This window comes from Carcharodon carcharias (genome assembly GCF_017639515.1).
Source record: "Carcharodon carcharias isolate sCarCar2 chromosome 33 unlocalized genomic scaffold, sCarCar2.pri SUPER_33_unloc_6, whole genome shotgun sequence".
Lineage (NCBI taxonomy): Eukaryota > Metazoa > Chordata > Chondrichthyes > Lamniformes > Lamnidae > Carcharodon > Carcharodon carcharias.
In genome coordinates this window covers 80,217-99,676 of record NW_024470696.1, presented here as the reverse complement: position 1 = coordinate 99,676, position 19,460 = coordinate 80,217, and the positions used below count along the sequence as shown (strand labels likewise).

At 54.1% G+C, this 19,460-nt stretch overlaps 1 protein-coding gene across 1 annotated transcript in view; it reads right to left on the bottom strand.

Annotated features, from left to right (window-relative positions):
• LOC121274172 (zinc finger and BTB domain-containing protein 38-like) overlaps nucleotides 1-19,132 on the bottom strand; it is a 31,903-nt gene extending 12,771 nt beyond the window's left edge. The window contains exon 1 of the mRNA XM_041181373.1: nucleotides 19,055-19,132. Within this exon, the coding sequence (XP_041037307.1) occupies nucleotides 19,055-19,077 (23 nt within the window). The 5' untranslated portion in view covers nucleotides 19,078-19,132. The remainder of the gene's footprint in view (nucleotides 1-19,054) is intronic.
• Nucleotides 19,133-19,460: the final 328 nt, after the last annotated feature.

Genomic DNA, 19,460 nt, shown 5'->3' with positions numbered 1-19,460 from the left:
CTTCTCTATCTCTGTAAACCCCTCCAGCCCCTACACCCCTCCCTATCTCTGTAACCGCCTCCAGTCCCTACAACCCTCCCTAACTCTGTAACCTCCTCCAGCCACTAACCCCTCCCTATCCCTGTAACGTTATCCAGCCCCTACACGCCTCCCTATCTCTGTAACCGCCTCCAGCCCCTACACCCCTATCTCTATAACCCCCTCCAGTCCCTACAACCCTCCCTATCTCTGTAACCTCCTCCAGCCCCTACACCCCTCCCTATCTCGGTAACCGCCTCCAGCCCCTACACCTCTCCCGATCTCTGTAATCCCGTCCAGTCCCTAGAACCCTCCCTATCTCTTTAACCTCCTCCAGAACCTACAACCCTCCATATCTCTGTAACCTCCTCCAGCCCCCTACACCCCTCCCTATCTCTATAAGTTCCTCCAGCCCCTATGACCCTCCCTATCTCTAGAACCTCTTCCAGCCCCTACACCCCTCCCTATTTCTGTAAACCCCTCCAGCCCCTACAACCCTCCCTATCTCTGTAACCTCCTCCAGCCCCTACAACCCTCCATATCTCTGTAACCTCCTCAAGCCCCTAAAACCCTCCCTATCTCTGTAACCTCCTCCAGCCCCTACAACTCTCCCTATCTCTGTAACCTCCTCCAGCCCCTACAACCCTCCCAATCTCTGTAACCTCCTCCAGCCCCCTACACCTCTCCCTATCTCTGTAACCTCCTCCAGCTCCAACAACCCTCCCTATCTCTGTAACTTCCTCCATTCCCTACAACCCTCCCGATCTCTGTAATCTCATCCAGTCCCTACAACCCTCCCTATCTCTGTATCTCCTACAGCCCCTACAACACTCCCTACCTCTATAACCCCCTCCAGCCCCTACAACCCTCTCGATCTCTGTAACCTCCTCCTGCCCCAACAAGCCTCATCATCTCTGTAACCTCCTTGGGGCTGGAGGAGGTTACTGAGATAGGGAGGGTTGTAGGAGCTGGAGGAGGTTACAGAGATAGGGAGGGGTGTAGGACTGGAGGAGGTTACAGGAGGAGGGAAAGGTGAGGCCATGCTGGGATTTAAGAACAAGAATGAGAATTTTAAGGCTTTGCTGTGCCCAGAGGAATTTCACAGACAATTAATTATTCCTTCAGCACACGCTCCGTCGATATGTAACTAAACACAGTCGCTGGGTACAGGACATTTGACAAATTCAGTTAATGTTTCTACCACAGATAGAAAACAATAAAGACTTGCATTTATATAGCACCTTCTTTCATGACCTTAGAATATCTCAAAGAGCTTAACAGCGATTAAAATATTTCTCAAGCTGCATCACCACATACCGCGTTTGTCCGTCATGTCAGTTGAGAAATATGACTTACTGGTAAATACAAGACTAAAACCGCACAACACAGGCCCCACACAACACAGGCCCTGCACAAGACACACCCCGCACACACAAGCCCCACACAACACAGGCCCCGCACAACACAGGCCCCGCACAACACAAACCCTGCACAAAACAAACCCCGCATAAGACAGGCCCCACACAACACAGGCCCCACACAACACACACCCCGCACAACACAGGCCCCGCACAACACAGGCCCCGCACAAGACACACCCCGCACACACAAGCCCCGCACAACACAGGCCCCACACAACACACACCCCACACAACACAGGCCCTGCACAACACAGGCCCCGCACAACACACACCCCGCACAACACAGGCCCCGCACAACACAGGCCCCGCACAAGACACACCCCGCACAAACAAGCCCCGCACAACACAGGCCCCGCACAACACAGGCCCCGCACAACACAAACCCTGCACAACACAAACCCCGCATAACACAGGCCTCACACAACACAGGCACCGCACAACACAGGCCCCGCACAACACAAACCTTGCACAACTCAAACCCCGCATAACACAGACCCCACAGAACACAGGCCCCGCAGAACACAAACCCCACACAACACAGGCCCCGCACAACACAAATCTCACACAAAACAGGCCCCGCACAACACAAACCCCGCACAACACAGCCCCCCAAAACACTAACCCTGCACAACACCAGCCCCGGACAACACAAACCCCGCACAACACAGGCCCCGGACAACACGAACCCCGCAAAACACAGGCCCCGCACAACACAAACCCCGCACAACACAGGCACCGCACAACACAAACCCCGCACAACACAGACCCCCAAAATACTAACCCCGCACAACACGGGCCCCGGACAACACAAACCCAAACAACACAGGTCCCGGACAACACAAATCCAGCACAACACAGGCCCCGCACAACACAAACCCCGCACAACACAAACCCCACACAACACAAACCCCGCACAACACAGTCCCCGCACAACACAGGCCCCACACAACACAGGTCCCGCACAACACTAACCCCGTACAACACAGGCCCCGCACAACACAAACCCCACACAACACAGTCCCCATACAACACATACCCCGCACAACACAGCCCCCCAAAACACTAACCCCGCATAACTCAGTCCCCACACAACACTAACCCCTCACAACACAGTCCCCGCACAACACAAACCCCGCAGAACACAGACCCCCAAAACACTAACCCCGCACAACACGGGCCCCGGACAACACAAACCCCAAACAACACAGGTCCCGGACAACACAAATCCAGCACAACACAGGCCCCGCACAACACAAACCCCACACAACACAAACCCCACACAACACAAACCCTGCACAACACAGTACCCGCACAACACAGGCCCCACACGACACAGGTCCCGCACAACACTAACCCCGTACAACACAGGCCCCGCACAACACAAACCCCACACAACACAGTCCCCATACAACACAAACCCCGCACAACACAGCCCCCCAAAACACTAACCCCGCATAACACAGTCCCCACACAACACTAACCCCTCACAACACAGTCCCCGCACAACACAAACCCCACAAAACACAGTCCCCGCACAACACAGGCCCCGCACAACACAGGCCCCGAACAACATAAACGCCGCACAACACAGGCACCGCACAACACAAACCCTGCACAACACAAACCCCGCATAACACAGGCCACACACAGCACAGGCCCCGCACAACACAAACCCCGCACAACACAGGCCCCGCACAACACAGGCCCCGCACAACACAGCCCCCCCAAAACACTAACCCCGCACAACACAGGCCCCGGACAACACAAACCCCGCACAGCACAGGCCCCAGACAACACAAACCCCGCACAACACAGGCCCCGCACAACACAAACCCCGCACAACACAAACCCCGCACAACACAAACCCCGCACAACACAGGCCCCGCACATCACAGGCCCCGCACAACACAAACCCCGCACAACACAAACTGCGCACAACACAGTCCCCGCACACCACTAACCCCGCACAAATCAGGCCACGCACAACACAAACCCCACACAACACAGTCCCCATACAACACAAACCCCGCACAACACAGCCCCCCAAAACACTAACCCCGCGCAACACAGTCCCCACACAACAATAACCCCGTACAACACAGGCCCCGCACAACACTAACCCCGCACAACACAAGCCCCGCACAACACAGGCCCCACACAACACAGGCTCCGCACAACACAAACCCTGCACAACACAAATCCCGCATAACACAGGCCCCACACAACACAGGCCCCGCACAACACAGGCCCCGCACAACACAAACCCCGCACAACACAGGCCCCGCACAACACAAACCCTGCACAATATAAACTCCACATAACACAGGCCCCACACAACACAGGCCCCGCAGAACACAAACCCCACACAACACTAACCCCGCACAACAGAAACCCAGCACAACACAGGCCCCGCAAAACACTAACCCCGCACAACACAGGCCCCGCAAAACACTAACCCCGCACAACACAGGCCCCGGACAACACAAACCCCACACAACACAGGCCTCGGACAACACAAACCCCGCAAAACACAGGCCCCGCACAACACAAACTCCGCAAAACACAAACCCTGCACAACACAAACCCCGCACAACACAGGCACCGCACAACACAAACCCCGCACAACACAGACCCCCAAAACACTAACCCCGCACAACACAGGGCCCGGACAACACAAACCCCGCAAAACACAGGCCCCGCACAACACAAACTCCGCAAAACACAAACCCTGCACAACACAAACCCCGCACAACACAGGCACCGCACAACACAAACCCCGCACAACACAGACCCCCAAAACACTAACCCCGCACAACACAGGGCCCGGACAACACAAACCCCGCAAAACACAGGCCCCGCACAACACAAATCCCGCATAACACAAACCCCGCACAACACAGGCCCCACACAACACAGGCCCCGCACAACACTAATCCGTACAACGCAGGCCCCGCACAACACAAACCCCACACAACACAGTCCCCATACAACACAAACCCCGCACAACACAGCCCCCCAAAACATTAATCCCGCACACAACAGTCCCCACACAACACTAACCACGCACAACACAGGCCCCGCACAACACTAACCCCGCACAACATAGTCCCCGCACAACACTAACCCCGCACAACACAGTCCCCGCACAACACTAACCCCGCACAACACAGGCCCCACACAACACAAACCCTGCACAACACAGGCCCCGCACAACACAAACCCCGCACAACACAGTCCCTGCACAACACAGGCCCCACACAACACAGGCCCCGCACAACACTAACCCCGTACAACACAGGGCCCGCACTACACAAACTCCACACAACACAGTCCCCATACAACAGAAATCCTGCACATCACAGCCCCCCAAAACACTAATCCCACACACAACAGTCCCCACACAACACTAACCCCGCACAACATAGGCCCCGCACAGCACTAACCCCACACAACACAGTCCCCGCACAACACATATCCCGCACAACACAAACTCCGCAAAACACAGGCCCCGCACAACACAAACCCTGCACAACACAAACCCTGCATAACACAGGCCCCACACAACACAGGTCCCGCAGAACACAAACCCCACACAACACACGCCCCGCACATCACAAATCCCGCACAACACAGGCACCGCACAACACAAACCCCGCACAACACAGCCCCCCAAAACACTAACCCCACACAACACAGGCCCCGGACAACACAATCCCCACACAACACAGGCCCCGGACAACACACACCCCACAAAACACAGGCCCCGCTCAGCACAAACCCCGCAAAACATAAACCCCACACAACACAAACCCCGCACAACACAGGCACCGCACAACACAAGCCCCGCACAACACAAACCCCCAAAACACAAACCCCGCACAACACGGGCCCCGGACAACACAAACGCTGAACAACACGGGTCCCGGACAACACAAATCCCGCACAACACAGGCCCCGCACAACACAGGCCCCGCACAACACAAACCGTGCATAACACAATCCCCGCACAACACTAACCCCGCGCAACACAGGCCCCGCACAACACAAACCCCACACAACACAGACCCCATACAACACAAACCCCGCACAACACAGCCCCCCAAAATACTAACCCCGCACAACACAGTCCCCACACAACACTAACCCCGCACAACACAGGCCCCGCACAACACTAACCCCGCACAACACAGTCCCCACACAACACAGGCCCCGCACAACACTAACTCCGCACAACACAGGCCCCGCACAACACAAACCCCACACAACACAGGCCGCACACAACACAGGCCCCGCACAACACAAACCCCGCACAACACAGGCCGCACACAACACAGGCCCCGCACAACACAGTCCCTGCACAACACAGGCCCCACACAACACAGGCCCCGCACAACACTAACCCCGCACAACACAGTCCCCACACAACACTGACCCCGCACAACACAGTCCCCACACAACACTAACCCCGCACAACACAGGCCCCGCACAGCACTAACCCCACACAACACAAACCCCACACAACACAAACCCCGCACAACACAAATCCCGCACAACACAAACCCCACACAACACAAACCCCGCACAACACAGGCCCCGCACAACACAAACCCCACACAACACAGTCCCCAAACAACAGAAACCCTGCACATCACAGCCCCCCAAAACACTAATCCCACACACAACAGTCCCCACACAACACTAACCCCGCACAACATAGGCCCCGCTCAGCACAAACCCCGCAAAACATAAACCCCACACAACACAAACCCCGCACAACACAGGCACCGCACAACACAAGCCCCGCACAACACAAACCCCCAAAACACAAACCCCGCACAACACGGGCCCCGGACAACACAAACGCTGCACAACACGGGCCCCGGACAACACAAATCCCGCACAACACAGGCCCCGCACAACACAGGCCCCGCACAACACAGTCCCTGCACAACACAGGCCCCACACAACACAGGCCCCGCACAACACTAACCCCGCACAACACAGTCCCCACACAACACTAACCCCGCACAACACAGTCCCCACACAACACTAACCCCGCACAACACAGGCCCCACACAGCACTAACCCCGCACAACACAAACCCCGTGCAACACAGGCACCGCACAACACAAACCCCGCACAACACAGACCCCCAAAACACTAACCCCACACAACACAGGGCCCGGACAACACAAACCCCGCAAAACACAGGCCCCGCACAACACAAACTCCGCAAAACACAAACCCTGCACAACACAAACCCCGCAGAACACAGGCACCGCACAACACAAACCCCGCACAACACAGACCCCCAAAACACTAACCCCGCACAACACAGGGCCCGGACAACACAAACCCCGCAAAACACAGGCCCCGCACAACACAAATCCCGCATAACACAAACCCCGCACAACACAGGCCCCACACAACACAGGCCCCGCACAACACTAATCCGTACAACGCAGGCCCCGCTCAACACAAACCCCACACAACACAGTCCCCATACAACACAAACCCCGCACAACACAGCCCCCCAAAACACTAATCCCGCACACAACAGTCCCCACACAACACTAACCCCGCACAACACAGGCCCCACACAACACTAACCCCGCACAACATAGTCCCCGCACAACACTAACTCCGCACAACACAGTCCCCGCACAACACTAACCCCGCACAACACAGGCCCCACACAACACAAACCCTGCACAACACAGGCCCCGCACAACACAAACCCCGCACAACACAGTCCCTGCACAACACAGGCCCCACACAACACAGGCCCCGCACAACACTAACCCCGTACAACACAGGGCCCGCACTACACAAACTCCACACAACACAGTCCCCATACAACAGAAATCCTGCACATCACAGCCCCCCAAAACACTAATCCCACACACAACAGTCCCCACACAACACTAACCCCGCACAACATAGGCCCCGCACAGCACTAACCCCACACAACACATTCCCCGCACAACACATATCCCGCACAACACAAACTCCGCAAAACACAGGCCCCGCACAACACAAACCCTGCACAACACAAACCCTGCATAACACAGGCCCCACACAACACAGGTCCCGCAGAACACAAACCCCACACAACACACGCCCCGCACATCACAAATCCCGCACAACACAGGCACCGCACAACACAAACCCCGCACAACACAGCCCCCCAAAACACTAACCCCACACAACACAGGCCCCGGACAACACAATCCCCACACAACACAGGCCCCGGACAACACACACCCCACAAAACACAGGCCCCGCTCAGCACAAACCCCGCAAAACATAAACCCCGCACAACACAAACCCCGCACAACACAGGCACCGCACAACACAAGCCCCGCACAACACAAACCCCCAAAACACAAACCCCGCACAACACGGGCCCCGGACAACACAAACGCTGAACAACACGGGCCCCGGACAACACAAATCCCGCACAACACAGGCCCCGCACAACACAGGCCCCGCACAACACAAACCGTGCATAACACAATCCCCGCACAACACTAACCCCGCACAACACAGGCCCCGCACAACACAAACCCCACACAACACAGACCCCATACAACACAAACCCCGCACAATACAGCCCCCCAAAATACTAACCCCGCACAACACAGTCCCCACACAACACTAACCCCGCACAACACAGGCCCCGCACAACACTAACCCCGCACAACACAGTCCCCACACAACACAGGCCCCGCACAACACTAACTCCGCACAACACAGGCCCCGCACAACACAAACCCCACACAACACAGGCCGCACACAACACAGGCCCCGCACAACACAAACCCCGCACAACACAGGCCGCACACAACACAGGCCCCGCACAACACAGTCCCTGCACAACACAGGCCCCACAAAACACAGGCCCCGCACAACACTAACCCCGCACAACACAGTCCCCACACAACACTGACCCCGCACAACACAGTCCCCACACAACACTAACCCCGCACAACACAGGCCCCGCACAGCACTAACCCCACACAACACAAACCCCGCGCAACACAACCCCGCACAACACAAACCCCGCACAACACAAACCCCACACAACACAAACCCCACACAACACAAACCCCGCACAACACAAATCCCGCACAACACAAACCCCACACAACACAAACCCCGCACAACACAGGCCCCGCACAACACAAACCCCACACAACACAGTCCCCAAACAACAGAAACCCTGCACATCACAGCCCCCCAAAACACTAATCCCACACACAACAGTCCCCACACAACACTAACGCCGCACAACATAGGCCCCGCTCAGCACAAACCCCGCAAAACATAAACCCCACACAACACAAACCCCGCACAACACAGGCACCGCACAACACAAGCCCCGCACAACACAAACCCCCAAAACACAAACCCCGCACAACACGGGCCCCGGACAACACAAACGCTGCACAACACGGGCCCCGGACAACACAAATCCCGCACAACACAGGCCCCGCACAACACAGGCCCCGCACAACACAGTCCCTGCACAACACAGGCCCCACACAACACAGGCCCCGCACAACACTAACCCCGCACAACACAGTCCCCACACAACACTAACCCCGCACAACACAGGCCCCGCACAACACTAACCCCGCACAACATAGTCCCCGCACAACACTAACCCCGCACAACACAGTCCCCGCACAACACTAACCCCGCACAACACAGGCCCCACACAACACAAACCCTGCACAACACAGGCCCCGCACAACACAAACCCCGCACAACACAGTCCCTGCACAACACAGGCCCCACACAACACAGGCCCCGCACAACACTAACCCCGTACAACACAGGGCCCGCACTACACAAACTCCACACAACACAGTCCCCATACAACAGAAATCCTGCACATCACAGCCCCCCAAAACACTAATCCCACACACAACAGTCCCCACACAACACTAACCCCGCACAACATAGGCCCCGCACAGCACTAACCCCACACAACACATTCCCCGCACAACACATATCCCGCACAACACAAACTCCGCAAAACACAGGCCCCGCACAACACAAACCCTGCACAACACAAACCCTGCATAACACAGGCCCCACACAACACAGGTCCCGCAGAACACAAACCCCACACAACACACGCCCCGCACATCACAAATCCCGCACAACACAGGCACCGCACAACACAAACCCCGCACAACACAGCCCCCCAAAACACTAACCCCACATAACACAGGCCCCGGACAACACAATCCCCACACAACACAGGCCCCGGACAACACACACCCCACAAAACACAGGCCCCGCTCAGCACAAACCCCGCAAAACATAAACCCCACACAACACAAACCCCGCACAACACAGGCACCGCACAACACAAGCCCCGCACAACACAAACCCCCAAAACACAAACCCCGCACAACACGGGCCCCGGACAACACAAACGCTGAACAACACGGGCCCCGGACAACACAAATCCCGCACAACACAGGCCCCGCACAACACAGGCCCCGCACAACACAAACCGTGCATAACACAATCCCCGCACAACACTAACCCCGCACAACACAGGCCCCGCACAACACAAACCCCACACAACACAGACCCCATACAACACAAACCCCGCACAATACAGCCCCCCAAAATACTAACCCCGCACAACACAGTCCCCACACAACACTAACCCCGCACAACACAGGCCCCGCACAACACTAACCCCGCACAACACAGTCCCCACACAACACAGGCCCCGCACAACACTAACTCCGCACAACACAGGCCCCGCACAACACAAACCCCACACAACACAGGCCGCACACAACACAGGCCCCGCACAACACAAACCCCGCACAACACAGGCCGCACACAACACAGGCCCCGCACAACACAGTCCCTGCACAACACAGGCCCCACACAACACAGGCCCCGCACAACACTAACCCCGCACAACACAGTCCCCACACAACACTGACCCCGCACAACACAGTCCCCACACAACACTAACCCCGCACAACACAGGCCCCGCACAACACAAACCCCACACAACACAGGCCGCACACAACACAGGCCCCGCACAACACAAACCCCGCACAACACAGGCCGCACACAACACAGGCCCCGCACAACACAGTCCCTGCACAACACAGGCCCCACAAAACACAGGCCCCGCACAACACTAACCCCGCACAACACAGTCCCCACACAACACTGACCCCGCACAACACAGTCCCCACACAACACTAACCCCGCACAACACAGGCCCCGCACAGCACTAACCCCACACAACACAAACCCCGCGCAACACAACCCCGCACAACACAAACCCCGCACAACACAAACCCCACACAACACAAACCCCACACAACACAAACCCCGCACAACACAAATCCCGCACAACACAAACCCCACACAACACAAACCCCGCACAACACAGGCCCCGCACAACACAAACCCCACACAACACAGTCCCCAAACAACAGAAACCCTGCACATCACAGCCCCCCAAAACACTAATCCCACACACAACAGTCCCCACACAACACTAACGCCGCACAACATAGGCCCCGCTCAGCACAAACCCCGCAAAACATAAACCCCACACAACACAAACCCCGCACAACACAGGCACCGCACAACACAAGCCCCGCACAACACAAACCCCCAAAACACAAACCCCGCACAACACGGGCCCCGGACAACACAAACGCTGCACAACACGGGCCCCGGACAACACAAATCCCGCACAACACAGGCCCCGCACAACACAGGCCCCGCACAACACAGTCCCTGCACAACACAGGCCCCACACAACACAGGCCCCGCACAACACTAACCCCGCACAACACAGTCCCCACACAACACTAACCCCGCACAACACAGGCCCCGCACAACACTAACCCCGCACAACATAGTCCCCGCACAACACTAACCCCGCACAACACAGTCCCCGCACAACACTAACCCCGCACAACACAGGCCCCACACAACACAAACCCTGCACAACACAGGCCCCGCACAACACAAACCCCGCACAACACAGTCCCTGCACAACACAGGCCCCACACAACACAGGCCCCGCACAACACTAACCCCGTACAACACAGGGCCCGCACTACACAAACTCCACACAACACAGTCCCCATACAACAGAAATCCTGCACATCACAGCCCCCCAAAACACTAATCCCACACACAACAGTCCCCACACAACACTAACCCCGCACAACATAGGCCCCGCACAGCACTAACCCCACACAACACATTCCCCGCACAACACATATCCCGCACAACACAAACTCCGCAAAACACAGGCCCCGCACAACACAAACCCTGCACAACACAAACCCTGCATAACACAGGCCCCACACAACACAGGTCCCGCAGAACACAAACCCCACACAACACACGCCCCGCACATCACAAATCCCGCACAACACAGGCACCGCACAACACAAACCCCGCACAACACAGCCCCCCAAAACACTAACCCCACACAACACAGGCCCCGGACAACACAAACCCCACACAACACAGGCCCCGGACAACACACACCCCACAAAACACAGGCCCCGCTCAGCACAAACCCCGCAAAACATAAACCCCACACAACACAAACCCCGCACAACACAGGCACCGCACAACACAAGCCCCGCACAACACAAACCCCCAAAACACAAACCCCGCACAACACGGGCCCCGGACAACACAAACGCTGCACAACACGGGCCCCGGACAACACAAATCCCGCACAACACAGGCCCCGCACAACACAGGCCCCGCACAACACAGTCCCTGCACAACACAGGCCCCACACAACACAGGCCCCGCACAACACTAACCCCGCACAACACAGTCCCCACACAACACTAACCCCGCACAACCCAGTCCCCACACAACACTAACCCCGCACAACACAGGCCCCACACAGCACTAACCCCGCACAACACAAACCCCGTGCAACACAACCCCGCACAACACAAACCCCGCACAACACAAACCCCACACAATACAAACCCCACACAACACAAACCCCGCACAACACAAATCCCGCACAACACAAACCCCACACAACACAAACCCCGCACAACACAGGCCCCGCACAACAAAAACCCCATACAAATCAAACCCAGCACAACACAGGCCCCGCACAAAACAAACCCCGCACAACACAGGCTCCGCAAAGCACAAACCGTGCACAACGCATTCCCCGCACAACACGCACCCCACACGACACAAGCCCTGCACAACACAGGCCCCGCACAACACAGGCCCTGCACAACACAAACCCCTCACAACACAAACCCCACACAACACAGGCCCCGCACAAAACAAACCCCACACAACACAAACCCAGCACAACACTGGCACCGCGCAAAACAAACCCCACACAACACAGGCCCCGCACAACACAGGCCCCACACAACACAGGCCCCGCACAACACAAATCCCGCGCAACACAAACCCAGCACAACACAGGCACTGCACAACCCAAATCCCGCACAACACAAACCCCGTGCAACACAAAACCGGCACAATACAAACCCCACAAAACACAAACCCTGCATGACACAGGCCCCGCCAAACACAGGCCCCACACAACACAAACCCTGCACAACACAGTATATCACAACACAGGCCCCACACAACACAGGACCTACACAACACAGGCCCCATACAAAACAGAACATCATAACACAGGCCCCAGATAACAAAGGACATCATAGCACAGATCCCCCCACAACACAGGCCCCAGACAACACAGGACATAATACACAGGACATCATAACACAGGCCCCTCACAGCACAGGGCCATCAGGACACTAGCTACTGTGGCTACAAGAACAGATCAGAGGCTGACAATTCTATGGTGAGTAACCCACCTCCTGACTCCCCAAAGCCTGTCCACCATCTACAAGGCACAAGTCAGGTGTGTGATGGAATACTCTCCACTTGCCTGGATGAGTGCAGCTCCCATAACACTCAAGAAGCTCGACACCATCCAGGACAAAGCAGCCCCGCTTGATTGGCACCCCATCCACAAACATTCACTCCCTCCACCACCGACGCACAGTAGCAGCAGTGTGTGTACCATCTACAAGATGCACTGCAGGAATTCACCAAGGCTCCTTCGACAGCACCTTCCAAACCCACGACAACTACCATCTAGAAAGACAAGGGCAGCAGACACATGGGGAACACCACCACCTGGATGTTCTCCTCCAAGTCACTCACCATCCTGACTTGGAAATATATCGGCCGTTCCTTCACTGTCGCTGGGTCAAAATCCTGGAACTCCCTCCCTAACAGCGCTGTGGGTGTACCTACACCACATGGACTGCAGCGGTTCAAGAAGGCAGCAGCTCACCCACCACCTTCTCAAGGGGCAATTAGGGATGGGCAATAAACGCTGACCCAGCCAGCGACACCCACATCCCAACGTTCAATAAAAAAATTCAGATGCCTTTAAAATTGCTGTGTTATGCTTATGTTAATTTATCTCATATCTAATTCATTACTCTGATTATTTAATTATTTAATTAATGGTAAGTTGGTAATTGGAGAGAGTGTGATTTAAAATTAGTAATTAAATAATTTCTGATAAAATCTTAACTATTTGTTTATTTAACCAGCTCCAGTTAACATTAGAGTCTGAGAAACAAGATCACTAATCTCAGCTCTCCTCAGTTCTAACACTCCTCCATAGCCTTGATAGTTACCCACTTCTCTTCATCTTCTCCATGGCAACACAGGCCCATGGAAACACAGGCCCATGGCAACACAGGTCCATGGAAACGCAGGTCCATGGCAACACAGGCCCATGGAAACGCAGGCCCAAGGCAACACAGGTCCATGGCAATGCAGGCCCATGGAAATGCAGGTCCATGGCAATGCAGGTCCATGGCAACACAGGCCCATGGAAACACAGGCCCATAGCAATACAGGCCCATGGAAACGCAGGTCCATGGCAATGCAGACCCATGGCAACACAGGTCCATGGCAATGCAGGCCCATGAAAACGCAGGTCCATGGCAACACAGGCCAATGGAAATGCAGGCCCATGGCAACACAGGTCCATAGCAATGCAGGCCAATGGCAACACAGGTCCATGGCAATGCAGGCCCATGGAAACGCAGGTCCATGGCAATGCAGACCCATGGCAACACAGGCCCATGGAAATGCAGGTCCATGGCAACACAGGTCCATAGCAATGCGGGCCCATGGAAATGCAGGTCCATGGCAATGCAGGTCCATGGCAACACAGGCTCATGGAAACACAGGCCCATGGCAACACAGATCCATAGCAATGCAGGCCAATGGCAACACAGGTCCATGGCAATGCAGGCCCATGGAAACACAGGTCCATGGCAATACTGGTCCATGGAAACGCAGGTCCATGGCAACACAGGTCCATAGCAATGCAGGCCCATGGAAATGCAGGTCCATGGCAATGCAGGTCCATGGCAACACAGGCCCACGGAAATGCAGGTCCATGGCAACAGACGCCCATAGCAATGCAGGCCCATGGCAACACAGGTCCATGGCAATACAGGCACATGCAAACACAATTCCATGGCCCATGGAAACACAGGTACAGGCCCATCATAATACAAGCTCATCTCAACAAAGGCACATCAAAACACCAGCTAAAAACACATGCACTTCACAACACCGATTCAGAGCAACACAGGCCAACAAGAATCAAACCCATCATTACCCAGGTCCAACATAGCAATAATCACAACACAATCCCTAAACAACACAGGCCCCATACTAATCAGGCTTGTCACAACACAGGCCCATCACAACACAGGCTCATAAAATACAAACCCATTACAACACCGGTCCATTATTACACAAGCCTAAAAAATACAAACCCATTACAACACAGGTCCATTATTACACAGGCCCAAAAATGCAAACCCATTACAACACAGGTCCATCATTACACAGGCCCATAAAGTACAAACCCATTACAACACAGGTCCATTATTACACAAGCCCAAAAAATACAAACCCATTACAATCCAGGTCCACCATTACACAGGCCCAAGAAATACAAACCCATGGCAACACTGATCCAGAACAACACAGCAGCACAAATGAATCTGAATCAAGTCCATCATTATCCAGGTCCTGCATAGCACAAGCCACACACAACACATTCCCAAAACAACACAGGCCCCTTTACTAACCAGGCCCATCACCAACACAGGTCATCACAATACAGGTCCATAAAACATAGATCTTCACAACACAGAGGAGGTCCCATCCCATCTGTAAGTGTTGAACACCAGATGGATCCATTGGTGTTCATTGAAACAACGTGTGAAAGCTGTTACTCCTAATGGAGGACAGCTCGTGAGGATTCCAGATCATGACAACTGCCTCCCTCACCCTGGACACCCAGGACCACTGCTATAGCGACAGAACTGCACCCACAATTTACCATACCAAGGCAAAGTTCCCTGGCAGCAATGCGCCCCCAAAATTTTCTTTGGCATATTCGGGAATATTTGGGACAAGGCAGTGATCACAAACATCAGGACTTTTGGAAAAGCTAATCTTGGATGTTCGTCACTGGGAGAACTGTGCACAGTTCCGGTCTCCACATCACAAAAAATGGAAAGAGAGACACTGGAGGCGGTACAAAGGACAGTACCAGAACTGAGAGGTTGTAGAGCTGTCAGGAAAGAGTTTTCAAGTTGGAACTCCTCTCTGTGGAAGAGAGGAGGCTGAGGGGTGACCCGCGAGAGGGGGTGTTTGATAGGGTAGATGTAGTGACATGTTTCCACTTGTGGGGAATTCCAGCCCGAGGGACCATCAGCCACTAATAAATCCAACAGGAATTCAGGAGAAACTTCTATACCCAGAAAGTGGTGGAGTGGGGCTGACACCAGACCTAGGAATCCAGATGCCTAGACTAATGCTCTGGGGGCAGTGGGTTCAGATCCCACCTTGGCAATTCAGTTAATTATCTGGAATGTAAAACAAGTCACAGTGACCGTGACATCGATTGTTGTTCAAAAAGAACCCAACTGGTTCACCAATGCCCCTTAAGGGGGAGGAAATCTGCCTTCCTTACCTGGGCTGGCCTACATAAGGCTTGAGACTTCAGGCCCACAGCAGCTTGGCTGACTCTGAAGAGGCCTTGCAAGCCATTCAGCTCTGGGACAATTAGAGATGGGCAAACAAATGAAGGAACGCTTTTTGTTTGCAAAATTCTGCCACGGGGAGTGGATGAGGCAAACTGAGCCCCACACCCCGGCCAATGCCCTCGGCACCCCCTCCACATCCCCCATGTGAAAGGTCGTGCCAGGGAGCGGGGGTGAGGGGTGGCTGTAGACCGGGAGTGAGTTAGCACACAAACATAAGGCTCAGCTTGGAGGTTGAAAGCAGCAGACGCCACCTGTGCCAATTTTCACGTGAACAGGATTCAGGATATGGTTGTGAATTCGCCCCTTCAGTACTGAATCCGCAGCATCACACACACACACACACACACACACACAGACACACACACACACACACACAGACACACATACAGACACACACACACACACACACACACACACACACACAGACACATACAGACACACACACACATACAGACACACACACACACACACACACACACAGACACATACAGACACACACACACACACTCACACACACACAGACACACACACACACACACACACACACACACATACACACACACACACACACACACACACACACAGACCCAGCTATGCAAGCGCCCGCATAGCCAGAAGTCCCCCCAGTTGTAAATCAGTGGCACAGGGAGGTCAGACTGTACAGGAGCCGGTGCTGAAGGCTTTGGATTGAGTCGCATGTTAAAGGGATGGCCTTCAACAAGAAAGTTGGGGGTATTGAAGAAATAGCCTTAAGAACCAAAAGGTTTCTTTTTCTCAACCCTGATTTTTTTTTTGCCTGATCTTAAATATATTCCGTTCTGGCTGTTGGTTATGGCAGAATTCCCAGAAATCCGTGCTGTACAGTTGTTATCTGGAAGGATTGTTGGCGGAACTAGCCACTTCCTGACAAACTAGGGTCAGTCAAAGCACAATATGAATGGGGTTTCCATGGCTACAAGCTTTTCATTATCTTTAGAGGGAGTTCAAGTGTGTGTGTGTGTGAGAGACAGAGAGAGAGAGAGAGAGAGAGACACACACACACACACATACGCAAAGGGGAGAGAACAGAGACGTAGAGAGACAACACACGGAAAGCAAGAGAGAGAGAGAGAGAGAGACACACACACACGCAAAGGGGAGAGAACAGAGAGACGTAGAGAGACAACACACAGAAAGCAAGAGAGAGAGAGAGACACACACACACACACACACACATGCAAAGGAGAGAGAACAGAGAGACGTAGAGAGACAACACACGGAAAGCAAGAGAGAGAGAGAGAGAGACACACACACACACACACACACATACGCAAAGGGGAGAGAACAGAGACGTAGAGAGACAACACACAGAAAGCAAGAGAGAGAGAGAGAGACACACACACACACACGCAAAGTGGAAAGAACAGAGAGACGTAGAAAGACAACGCATGGAAAGCAAGAGAGAGAGAGACAGAGAGAAAACAGAGAGAAGCAGAAAGTAACAGAGCCAGGGAAAGAGAGAGAGAGAGACCAAGAAAGGGAGGAGATGGTAAATCAGACAGGGAGGGAGAAACTGGATAACAATATTAGCCAGAGAGAAGGAGACAGAGGCAGACAAAGAGCAAAATAGTGAGTAAGAAATACAGAGAAACACGAGAATATAGAAGACAAAGAAAAGCTGCTCCACATTAGTAAAGGTAGAAGATCAGAGAATGAAGCGGTAAACAAGGAATACATAATTATTAAGGTTCACAGACAGCACTGAAGGGATCAAACAGTCTAAGCCTATCTCAGAACTGAAAGGGTTAAACATGCTGATAAAAGCTCAGTGATGAAGGGGTTAAACTCTCTGATACAAACATAGTATTGAAGGGGTTAAACTCTGATAGAGGCTCAGTATTGACGGGGTTAAGCTCTCTAATGCTGATTCAGTATTGAAGGGGTTAAACACACTGGCAAACATCGCTCCACCATTGGCAGCCGGGCCTTCCGCTGCCTGGGCCCTATGTTCTGGAATTCCCTCCCTAAACCTCTCTGCCTCCCTCTCTGCCTGCCCCCCCCCCGGCTCTCTACCCCCCATCTCTCCCCCCTCTCTCCTCCTTGAGGACACTCTTTAAAATCAGCCTCTCTGACTGAGCTATGTACTGCCTGCCCCTCGTATCTCCCTCTGTGACTCGGTGTTATTATTGCACTAGTGCATTGCTGTGAAGCAGCCTGGGCTGATTCACCGTGTTAAGAGTGCTGTATAGATGCAAGTTGTTACTACCTGTTGTGAGACGCACTAGCTAGACCACAAATTGGTGTCATTAGTGACAGAGTATCCGGCAATAGTTTGCCAAGACTGGACCCAAATCCCGTATCCCCCAAAGCCCACCATTCCTGGAATATCACCAAGACGCTAAAGAAAGAACTTGCATTTCTATAGCACCGTTCACATCCACAGTATGCTCCAAAACGCTTCACGGGTCAATGAATCACCTTAGAGGTGCGGTGATTGTCATGTTCAGCAGCCAAGCAAGATCCCACAGTCACTCATCAGCCAAATGATGGACTAATCAGTTTTTCTTTGGTGATGTTTCTTGAGGGAATAAGGGTTAGGGTAAGAGTTAGGGTTAGGGTTAGGGTTAGGGTTAGGGTAAGAGTTAGGGTTAGGGTTAGGGTTAGGGTTAGGGTTAGGGTTAGGGTTAGGGTTAGGGTTAGAGTTAGGGTTAGGGTAAGAGTTAGGGTTAGGGTTAGGGTAAGAGTTAGGGTTAGGGTTAGGGTTAGGGTTAGGGTTAGGGTTAGGGTTAGAGTTAGGGTTAGGGTAAGAGTTAGGGTTAGGGTTAGGGTAAGAGTTAGGGTTAGGGTTAGGGTTAGGGTTAGGGTTAGGGTTAGGGTTAGAGTT